At 41.8% G+C, this 11958-nt stretch overlaps 1 protein-coding gene across 2 annotated transcripts in view; it reads right to left on the bottom strand.

Annotated features, from left to right (window-relative positions):
- Window positions 1-2040: 2040 nt before the first annotated feature.
- Window positions 2041-11958, bottom strand: part of ppp1r14d (protein phosphatase 1 regulatory inhibitor subunit 14D) — a 15907-nt gene continuing 5989 nt past the window's right edge. For both annotated transcript variants that reach the window (XM_079527258.1, XM_079527259.1), the window contains 3 exons: window positions 5305-5385; window positions 3866-3898; window positions 2041-2576 (listed from right to left, as the gene is read on the bottom strand). In XM_079527258.1, the coding sequence (XP_079383384.1) occupies window positions 2508-2576; window positions 3866-3898; window positions 5305-5385 (183 nt within the window). In that variant the 3' untranslated portion in view covers window positions 2041-2507. The remainder of the gene's footprint in view (window positions 2577-3865; window positions 3899-5304; window positions 5386-11958) is intronic.

Raw genomic sequence — 11958 nt, 5'->3', positions numbered from 1 at the left:
ATTGGTTAAATATTTATAAAACTCAGCCACATACAGACTTAATTACTTTCAACCAGGTGTCCTCATTTTGGGCATGTCATAGCTAAAAAATATTTCAAAAGAAAAAATAACAAAAAACAGATTGCTTGCAACGCATTATGAGCTTGTAGATGTGCTATTTTCATTGTGAGCTTGTAGATCAGTTATTTCCTTTATTTGTGATTGATGATCCTTAGGGTCATCCAAATAACATATTAAAAATGGATTATTATATACATTGTGGATCATGGTAAATTAATTAAGGGGTTGAACGTTGGGGTACCATTGAAAATGTAAAATATGAATTATCCTTTAAGTAGCATGTAAAAACGGCCATAGCCGTCTTCACAAATGTGATGAGGTCATCACATTTGGGCAAGTGGCTATGGCCCTTAGGGAAGTGTCTCATAATCGTAAATACACACACACACACACACACACACATACACATCACCATGCTAACTACTATAGCCAGTTTCAATATTGTAAAACACTGCACATAACTGCTTAGCTAAAGACTGAAGTGTGAGATAGATAAGAAAAACCTTTATTCCCATGGGGAAATTGAACGTGTAGATCTGCTATTTTTGCTACTTTTGCATGACACTGACATATGACAAATCCATTTATGTAAATACAAAAAAACATGGAGATGCAAGGTCCTTCTGCCCAGTGCCCAACAGCAACAATATGATTTTTGAAAGTTACCTTCTGGTACCAGGACGGTACCAGAAGTCCAGTCAGATTCATGAAACGTTCTTAAGTAGGCAGAATTGTTCGTAAGCATGTTCTTATGATGATGAATCCAAATCCTCGTAACTTGAAGGGGTGTGCCAGTTCATTCAAATTATCATAGGTAGACGCCCCACATATCCTAATTAGCATCCTAATTACCATAGGGAACCGCCCCACCAATCCCATATAAGGCATTGGGAATTCACTTTCCTACCTGTGTTCACCCAGGTGGGTGTAGTTTTGCATGACTCCATGGCCTTGCCTGCAGTCACACCTGTGTGTGATTGCAGCTCACAGGACCTCACACATAGAAATAAAGTTGAGTGAAGTCAAGAATACCTAAACTAAAGTCTAAATATGGTGGAACACCAGACTCCAAACATTACAAATCAATAATACTGTGGAGGTACTGAAGTGAACAGAAATTTTCACATTTCAATATTTTAATATTTTCAATATTCATGAATGTATTTTATTATTTATCTCACAATAGTCAACTGGGGGGGGGGGGTGATGGCGGGGGGTGGGGGGGGGTTATGTGGTGGGTATGGTGCGTTTGTTTGGGTTGGGTTGTGAACTTTACACCAGTGGTTCTCAAACATTTTCATGTCAAGGACCCCCAAATTGACATGCATTCTGCAGACCCCCATATGAAAATATTTTCTGCTAGGGTAATGTTTTAAAGATTTATCAAAATGTTTTGAAAATAGCCGATCTACAAGCTCAAAATGGGCAGTAATGGGACGCGTTTGTGAGCTTGAAGATTGGCTATTTTCAAAGTATAAAATGGGATTAAAGTGGTAAAATATTCTGGACTGCCTGTAACTTCCTCAAGGACCCTTTGAGGTCCTCAGACCAAACTTTGAGCATCATGCAGATGGCGCTGTTTTCCCTTTATGTTTTCAGATTGCACTTAAGAACGAAAAAGGCACCCTAAGAGTGCTCCACAGTGTGCGTAGATTCTGTTCTTACCTACGAACAAATCACAGCTAAGAAAAGATTGAGGGATCCCAAAACCTTCTTAAAAACCTCCTAAGTGGGTCTAAGAACAAATTTCCTCTTAAGAACTTCTTAAGAACGGTTGGCGCATGAGGCCCATTGTCTCTGTCCCTGTCTTTATCTCTGCCAGGCCAATGCGGGATAATGTTTTAGCCTGTGTTCATGTATGTGTGCATGCGTGCGTACGTACGTACGTGCGTCTGTCTGCCTGTGTATATCAATTACCATTCACTTTGTGGCCTGTACTGTATGTCACAGATATCATTTATTTGATTATTAATCCACATACTTGTCTTGAAAATGTTCTCTTTTATTTCGACATACAACACTGTTAAAAGAACAAAAAAAGTTATGTACATACATAGGCAACCAAAAAATGTACAGTCTTGCACAAAATAGAACAAAAAAACAGTCCATCTGAGTAATAGTCAACAGTACTGTACGTCTTTATCGCAGGCCCACTACAGTATGTCTATGTTGAGGGGAGTCCAAAAGTTTTAACTGTCCATAAATAAAAGTTAAATAAAAAAGAAAATACATTCCTAATGACAGGTTATTCTGTATTATACCAACACTGACCCATGTGTGCAGGAGAGAGGGTCCCACCACTGACATGTAAACCACATGGACATACAGTAGGGAATAGCTATGCATGGGACATCCCACTGACATGTAAACTGAATGGACATGGGGAATAACAGGACGTGGGGAGAGCAGAGTATTCACATTGTCTCACTTCTTGTTTTGACCCTTCATTATTTCTTCAAGGGCCCTGACATTTTACGTAGACCCTTGATCCTGTACACCAGGCTGTTGATAAAATCCTAAAGGAACAGGGGAGAAAATATGAAACAGTGTCCATAAAAACAGTGTTTTTAATGGAGTGCGCCTGTGCCAGTTACTAGCGGCCACGCCGGCCAGTGGTGGAAAAAGTACTCAGATGTTTTACTTAAAGGGGAAAACCACCCATTTTCAACATTTTACTATGTCATTAATATACCTTAGAGCTGTTGTGTGGACATAATAAAAAAGTCCCCCCATTTTGTATTTCCTAGAACTGTAATTATGAAAAAAATTATTAACATGGTGAAACACATCTTGATGACATCATCAAGATGTGTTTCACCATGTTAATGATTTTTTTTCAGACCTCTAGTTCTAGGAAACACAGAATGGGGGGACTTTTTTATTATTTCCACACAACAGCTCTAAGGTATATTAATGACATAGTAAAATGTTGAAAATGAGTGGAATGCCCCTTTAAGTAAAAGTATCAATACTACAATATAGAAATACTCCGTTACAAGTAAAAGTCCGGAATTCAAAATAAAAAAATCGAAATGTACTTAAATTCCCAAAAGTAAAAGTAGGCTACTCATTATGCATAATGTCTCATTTCAAGTTTTCAAATGTATACAAATATTTTGAAAATAGCGGATCTACAAGCTCACAATGCTTCACATCGCGACCCATTGTGAGCGTGTAGCAAGTTTTCAAATAAATGAGATGTAGTGGAGTAGAAGTAAAAGTACTCACAAATACTCAGGTTAAGTACAGTACTTTAGAGTTTCGGGCCTAGAAGGCTTTCTTACCTTTATTTGTAGTTGTTACGTCCCCACCGTCCAGGTGTTATTTTGTGCAAAAACACATTATTGGCTATTTCCTCTACCTACCATAAGCCCTCTAGTCCGAAGTTCTCCTTTAAGTAAATCTACTTAGTTACTTTCCACCACTGCTAGCGCCCTGAAAATCTATTATCACTGATCAGAGCACTACATCACGTGAACCTTGGCCAATCAATCTGGATTTTACATTTGTGACACCCGGTGGCCAATCAATCCGGATGTTATTGTGATGCCCACCTTTCACCCGCAAGGCAATTTTTTATATATATAAGATACAATATAGTATAAAGGCAGCATCTAGCTATGTTAAACACTTTACTGTGTGCTGCAACAAGTGATGACTGCGGAGCAAAAGACCACGGTTGGATTATCTTATTCTTTTGTAGAACGTTTGATCTCTATCAGGTTTCATTTGGTGGCTGATCTGCAAGCTGTGGTTTCATGTATGTGGTTTCTTGTAAGCAATGGAAATCTCCTTTGAGACTCACCTCTTTTGGCTTGCAACATTCCTGCAACAACTCCTATTGAAGAGAAGAAACAAATATTAGACTGAGACGCAGCGTGGACATTGCTCTTTCACGGTAAACATTGCACAAGGGTTTTTTTCGTCTTGGATCAGGGGATTGTAAAGCTATTACCCCACTAAGTTAGATATATACCCAGGTTTATGTGTGCAATATGAACAAGGTCATATTTTGAAGTGCTTGTACTGTAATTCTTTTTTTTCCCGACGGCTTTCTGGAATGTGGCCCAGAACCGGGTGGAATATGGAATGAGAAGTGAGGGCGTTTGGAAGACGGGCTTCCCCAGCATGGAATTTATGGAACACTCACTGGATTAATCATGTTTCATAAAAAGAAGTGGGGAAAAAGTTGTAGGTTTAGAATTTAAATCAAAATGATCAATAGTTGATCATAAATAATATATCATCCCATTGTGGCGGATTCGATGTTGGTGACTGGTACCACAGTCTGAATTTTGGAATTTGATCATGGAAAGGTCAGGGAATTTTAACCTTCCTTATACAATCTGTATGGATAGAAAGTTACTGTAGGAGTGCAGTTTGTGAACGAATCACAAGTGTTGTGCTCATGTGAGTTTAGCAGCATGAGGTGTACTGCCTAGCAGCTATGTATGTGGCTCAGCATGAGGTGTACTGCCTAGCAGCTATGTATGTGGCTCGCTGTAATCTGTAATTTTGTGGGGACATGCAGAGATAGACAAAGAAGCCTCTTCTAGACTGCTGCACCCTTTGGCACCATACTGTAAAAATAGCCTCTTTTTAAACTATGTTTGAATAATTTAGTCCCCTTTAATTGTTTTGGGAGTATATTTATAACTGTACATTTGCATGTCCTCTGCATTTAGCCAATCTAATGGTTAGAAGCAATGGGCGTTATTAACCACTTAAACCCTAAAAATAGTTGATCATATTGCCAAGGGCTCTAGGCCCCCTCCGGTTTTTTTGTGTGATGTGTTTGCGACGCGTTGAGAGCTTGCAGATGGGAAGTTTGCGCTGAACGTTATCTGCAGAATAGGGACGCTATAAGGTTCAGCAGTTGGGGTTGTGTCAGAAACTAATCAGCTTTATTGTCACATCACAAGTTTACAGAAGTAAAGAAGTGGGTCAAATACATTTTGTGCATCGTTCCAATGAATCGTATCGTTATTTTCCATAGAAGAAAGGAAGGGAATAAGGGTGTGAAAGGAGGTCAAACAAGAAGAACTAAATATTGACATATTTACATGGTAGCTGAGATAAGAGGTGCGTGAGTAAAAGTGTCTTGCTCAGGGCCCTTCGACACATTGTCTGGGCGGACAGGGGGGGGGAAACCGGCGACCTTCTGAATCTGTTACGAGACGGCCTCACTCAGCTACGGGTAATAATGTGAAATGTGTGTGTTATCAGAGTGTGTCAACTGCTCACCTGCAGTCTGGTCCTCTGCTCTTCGTCAGACAGCTCCAGCAGCTCGTCTATATCGATCTCTAACTCTGGCATCTCTTCCTCCTGCACGGACAGACGGAACAAGACAAAGAGACATGTCATGAGACACAGATTCACTCACGTGACCTACTGTACAAAGCAAACTCCTTAAAGTTAACCACTTTAACCCTGGCATCCCAATTTTGAGCATGTCATCATAGGTGAAAAAAAAGTCTATTTAGGTATCTTTTTGTGGTTAAGTGGTTAACCCTCAGGATTTTTACTGTGTACACAACCAGGAAATGAAGTAATGCCGCTGTGCAAATTAAGTGTCATCAATTTTTGGTTGAGCTACTCCTGTATTGTCTATTTCTCGCTTTAAATGGTTTCAAAAACAAAACCACCTGCCGTTGGATACAGCATAGGCCTAAAATCAAGCAGCGCAGTATGTGCTCTGAGTCTTTGATTATTGTCATTGAGCCCAATGGTCATTATCCAGAAATAACACACTGCTGAATTGAGTGATTGACCATTCAGAATCAAGCATTCAACCAAGCCCTGTAATAAGTAAGGTATAATAAAGGATGATTAGGCAGGATGGTTAGGCACCTCCGTTCTGCGTCGGCGCCTAATCATCCTGTTAGGATTTATTTATTTATTACAGGATTTATTTCTCGATAATGACTGCTGACCTATTTATTACACGCATACTTAATGAATAAATTAACAACAAAATTAGGTATTTCCTCGCTTACGGTAATTAAAGTAGCCCATCAGTTGGGCAGGCCGTCTGTCAAGCGGCTTCATCTGTTTCTTGCTTCAAGTGTTTTCACAAACATTCTTGAGAGCAATGTTTAGTTACTGTAGCCTAAATGACATTGTGTGTGTGTTTACATGGCTGTCATGTTGGATACAGCATAAAATCCAAGCAGCGCAGCCAGGTGCTCTGAGGCTTTGATTAGACAGCCGTCTGTTATAAAGCTGATCGGTCATTATACAGAAATAACACACCGCTGAATTCAGCGATTGACCAATCAGAAACAAGCATTCAACCCAAGTCGTGTAATAAATTGAACCACACAGTTGTATCGTTATCATACAGTAATGGCAGCTAGGATCCAAAAACATAATTGAGAACCATTTGCAAAGTTTGGAACAGTGACAGGTAAGTCTGCAGCTGTATAAATATGAAGTCTAATCAACTGGTGTATGAAGCTCACAACCTCAGCGTTTTCAGAGGACATGACGATTGCTGACTGGAGGGAGCAGTGAGATATCTGGAGTCAGCAGGTGCACACTCATATTTAGCCATTTCAGAGACGTATTTTCCAGTTGGGGAGTTTTAATGGCTGGTGAGGAAGACGGGCTTCACACACTCTGGGCTTTCTGGCTGAGCGGAGAGATAATCAATGTGGGAGTGCTGAGTGGTGGAGGAAATCTACAGCCAGACCACAGAGTCCTCTTTGCCACAATTTAATTGACAAATGCTGCCAAGTTTGGAGTCGCCGCGGTGATTGTGCTGAGGAGGGACTGTCTCTTTTATGGCACAATGCAGGGCAGTGGCCTGTGTGATGATTTCTGCCTAAGTGGGCTTTGGGGTGCAACCGTTATAGTGGACCGGACTGTGGGTCAGCCACCTATAATTGCAAGATTCCCCTGTTCTAAATAAAGCAAAATTGTTGCCTAAGAATAAACCATAATTGTCTGGCAGCGCTGTACTGCACTGGTCTAGAGATCACAGGTCTTCAAAGTGGGTTAGTTTTTTAAGCCATTTCACTACAAGGGGTGGCTGGTGCAGCCATAGGCTATAGCTGTTTGGGGTCCTTGGCATGGAAATGTTTGAGAACCCCTGAGGCTACGGTGGCCCTTTGAGCTGCTTGAAGCAGGACTGAAAGCTGATGTTTTTTTGCACAGCTATACTGCAAACCACAGATGCAGGTAGAAAGTAGCTTCACAGTTCCCTCTGTTCCATGACTGCAGAGTCCAACAGAGCGCCACTGAATATCAATGAGAGCTTTGCAGAATGTGTGCATTTGTCACAGTGGAGCACAACGTGTCCCTTCCTCCACCTTCTAAAAGTGCTCCATAGCATTCGGTGCAAGGAGCGGGTATAATAGTTGAACCTAATTTATGCTCCTAAACAGCAGACCCACAAGCTCAGGACGCGTTGCGGATGCAACACGACCTACGCTTGTAGGTCTGATATTTTGGCTGTCGTATGTATATCATAGCATATCAGTATTATATCAGGCCATACCTTCATTGTCGAGGGCAAACGGCACCTTAATAGAGCTGTGGTGCTGAAAATGACTCCACAGCACTTTCTGAAGTTGTGAGCATTAGACTGGTGCTAAAATGAATGTCGGCACTTATTTATGAATTCATGAATATCGAAGTGCCTCTTAGAGGAACACAAAGTTAAACTGCAGTATGGGTAAGTGAGCAGCAGCCTTATGAGCAGTGGGATTTTTGTTGAGGGAGTGAAGGATCGACCTTCACTTGACTTTGAAACACATTCATTACCATGAGCTCAGTGTCGCTAAACTTCAAGATCGTTTAGGTTCATACGGTTTAATTAGTTTAGTTTAGTCACCACTGTATCGATTCATGCAGGTTTCCCTGCAGGATAGCCCAAACTCTTGTGTATGTTATTGACTGTGCCACAGAATGGGTGATCTTTGAAGACACTGTCATGCAATGTCCCATTGGTCCGACGGTGCACATTATAACTAAGTAAAGTAAGTATGTTGCCTTGGAAACCAATGGTTCCCGAGCTATGTGGCCAGTATGGGCAGGAGCCTATCTCCTAGCGTGAAGCGGCTTGATGTGCAAGTACACCCCCCAGCCATGATGCACAAGAACACCCCCTGGGCATGACGCAAACCTAACATTTTCAGGCTATTGGAACATAGGCCGTCGGACCAATGGGCAGCCTCTGAAAAGCACAACAATTGAAGTGAAATGTTAAGCTTGGCTTACATCAGCTAGTTTCAGCAAAGAGTAGAGTATATTTGCAGTAGATGGAAAAAAGGAGGGGCAAAGTACAAGCCCCTGGGGGACCCCTGTCAACAAAGTATATGGGTTTTAAGTGGTTAAGGAGCCCATGTCCAGGAAGCCAGGCCATTGTGAGAAGACACTGGTGTGTGCAGATTAGAACATATCAGATCTTCTCTTTCCTTTTTCCTGTCAGGGGGCAGGAGCTGTCTACAAACCAAACATTCCCTAACAAAGAGATCACAGTTCATTAACCTCGCGCAGTGAGCCATGGTATCGTTTGAAAAGTCTACAGTGCGTGATGGGAGATGAAGTCTCATGGTCCCCCCCTGGTATGTCTAAGGACTAACAAAATATGCTTTAACCCATTAAGACCTGGGGTCCTTTTTGTGTGATGGACCCCCAAAATTATATATATTTGGCCGTGGGCCCCCAATCTGAAATTCAAAAAGATTCAACATTTTTCAAATACTCTTGACTCGGACACTATTTGATGAAATTTGCTCACCTCGTGGTCCTTTTGGAGACTGACCGTCAGCAGACATGATTATGAATATTGTAAATAACAAAGGTTAGGGGGGAACAGGCTTTAGTTTAGACATACTTTGGTCTGACTGTCATTAGACCGACAACCTACCTGGCTACCTCAAACCCTAACCGCAAGCACGGGAGCAGCGCATGTTCGACCGCATGTTCGTGCCCGTTGTTTCCACATGTCGGTCCGTTGGTGTGTCTAATCTGCGTGTGCATCCCAGGTTAGGGGCATGAGATTGGGTTAAATGTAAAGGGCCATTCACACTGAGCACTATCACAAGTAAGACGCGCGAACGCGGGAAGCGAACGCAGCTCGTAAATTGCAATAACAATTAGAATAAATTACATAGTTTAAGATAATTGACACAGGCCAGGGGTGAAAAATGGGTTACAAAATCGTGGGATAAAAATTGACAACAATATAGTTAAGTATTAAAAATCGTCAAGTGGATGGCAGAGTTCACACCAACTATAAAAAAAATACAATGGTGAACGATATAGTTATCTTAATAGTGCTCAGTGTGAACGGCCCTTAAGGCTGCCATAAAAGCCTTTCCCTTTGAAATACTACCGATACAGCCTAGTATACTGTATGTATTTGAGTAGACTTGACAGTTGCCCAAATGGGTCATAGCTCAAATGACATTCAGGTCACACAGGAAACTTCAACCGCTTGTTTTGCAGACCAGTGGGTCTAAAACATTTTAATTTCAAGGACCGCCGGTTTGGTATGCACTGAGCCACAGACACCCATAACTCTCAGTACGGGTCCATTTGGTTACATTAGTACACTCTCAGAGTTACGAACCTCTAAGAGTCCATTTGGGTTTTAACTATCAATCATTTAAAGGGATCGTGACATAAAAAAAGGTTTTTAGGTTTTCTGAGCTCAATTGCACCCACAAAAAACAGAACTTTTAACATTCGGTATATTTTCTGTGGTCTGGGGTTTTCTGGCTCAAACAAGTGCTCTGATCTGCCTGTGGACTGTGAGGTAAGAGTCCTCAAATCCCATATATGACATATGAATTTGCCAGCAGATGACACTGTTGAGGGATTTTGCCTGTTTTCATTGCAGCTCAAAGGGCTTCAGAACACACAGAGAAAACCCCAGACCACAGAAAATCCACTGAATGTTCAAAGTTCAGGTCGTGTGGGTGTAATTGAGGAGTTCATAAAACCTAACGAAAAATAAATGAAAATTAATGTCATAAAACCTTTAACTGGGGACCTCCTGGAACCCCCTCAAGGACGTCAATGCCTTCACTGAATGACTCCACATTACTACAGATGACCAGGACTATACTTTGTAAACTTGGAGCCAGCATAGACAACGTTTATGTCAACTTTATCGACTACTTCAAACTATATTTCTGATGCGTTCTTATCATTCAGCTCGATGTCATCGTCGTCGTCCCCACCCCAAAAAAGGTGCAAAGTTTTACTAAGGAGGGCTGCCACTCCATCCCAAGGCAGGTATGAATTAGAGATGCAGCTAAATAATTCAGGCGGTGACACTGGGGACTGACTGTAAATGCTTCCACGCGGAAGACTCTGAGAAGCAGCAGAGTAACCTTCCCCTGAGAGTCCATGCAAAATTCATCACCCTGAGCTGACATGACATCAACTCCCACACCGCAAACTAGGCCTGATTATTTTCTTCATATAGTGATTATTCCATCGATTACTTTTCAGATTAATCGAAAAATTGAGAAGCGGAGTTTATATATATTTTTCAAAACATATATCAACAAATCGATTAACCACATAAGAGATGTTTTATATTTTGTTGCACAGCAGTGTCGTAATGCGACACGTTGTGAGCTTGTAGATCGGCTATTTTCACTTTCTTTTAATGTATCTTTTGACGATGTTCGCCTAATCACATTCCCAAATAGGGATCGATTACTAATCTGTTATTTCATAAATGATCGGTTATCTATTGTTTTTTGAAAATAATAGATTACGGTAAATCAATTCGTTTGACTGTTGCACCCCTATAGTGCAAACATCTCATCTACCACACAGCTATAGTTAGTCAGTCCTTAGTCTCACGTGGCCAGACTGTTGCCTCCCACAATTTTCAAATGCTTCCATCATACAGTCTGGAGGACGGAAGCTCTGATCATGAGCAAGCGATAAAGCGGCTGTGAAGCCTCCTCCCCACTTCCGTTTCATCTTTACAGTCGCACAAATTTACCCTAATATAAATCAAAATCATCTAAGCATATATAGCTCGCTGCATCCGCCTGGGTGACGGCAGACTGCTGGGCGAGCACTTGCGCTCAGCCGCGGCCCAGGCCAGCGGGGGCAGTGTCTTGGGTGTACAGGGTTTGATGAGGGCCCAGGTAGGGCCGAGCCTTAATTTTCAAGCCTGTTAAGAACTCTAGTTTTCGCCTGCTGCCGGTGCGGATGCACTAATAACTTTGGGGCGAGCCTGTCTAGAGTTTGAATGGACAGGTATCAGTCAAAAGGGAGACAACGAAGAGGAAGGACGGATCGAACGTCAGAACAGGTCAGCTCCATATATGGAGATCTAAGGGTTTGAGGTTTGAGGGCAGATGTAGAGTTGCTAGCCGGCTCCATATATGCAGATCTAGGTGATGACCCAGTCTTCTCCATGTATGGCTATCCAGGGTTTGATGAGGTCAGTGTTGTGATCTTCATATATGGAGACGAACCATATATGGAGCATGTCACGAGGCGTGATGGACTGACGGCCATATATGGTGGCGTGACGTGTCACGAGGCGTGACCATATATGGTGGCGTGACGGAACGACTGACAGACTGACATGTTTTGCAGGTTTTCATAGTAATCTGCGAACCTGTGGTCGTAAAAATATTTTATAACGGAAATGACAAACGGATGCCAGCTCAGAGATCATTCAGAGATTGTGGAATAGTGGCTATGCGAGACTAGTCAGACCACAGTCGGCAGAAAATGTCAAAATAAATAATGCAAATAGCAGATATACAAGCTCTCAACGTGTTGCATTGTGACGCATTGTGAACTTGCAGATTAGCCACTTTTGCTATTTTCAAAATAGGACTTATGTGATTAAAGTGTTGGAACCCTGGGTGGGCGTCCCCAGACCCCACTTTACCAGTGGAGTGCTTGCATTTGTAC

This window comes from Electrona antarctica (assembly GCF_951216825.1).
Source record: "Electrona antarctica genome assembly, chromosome: 18".
Lineage (NCBI taxonomy): Eukaryota > Metazoa > Chordata > Actinopteri > Myctophiformes > Myctophidae > Electrona > Electrona antarctica.
This window is presented reverse-complemented; position numbering and strand designations above follow the sequence as displayed.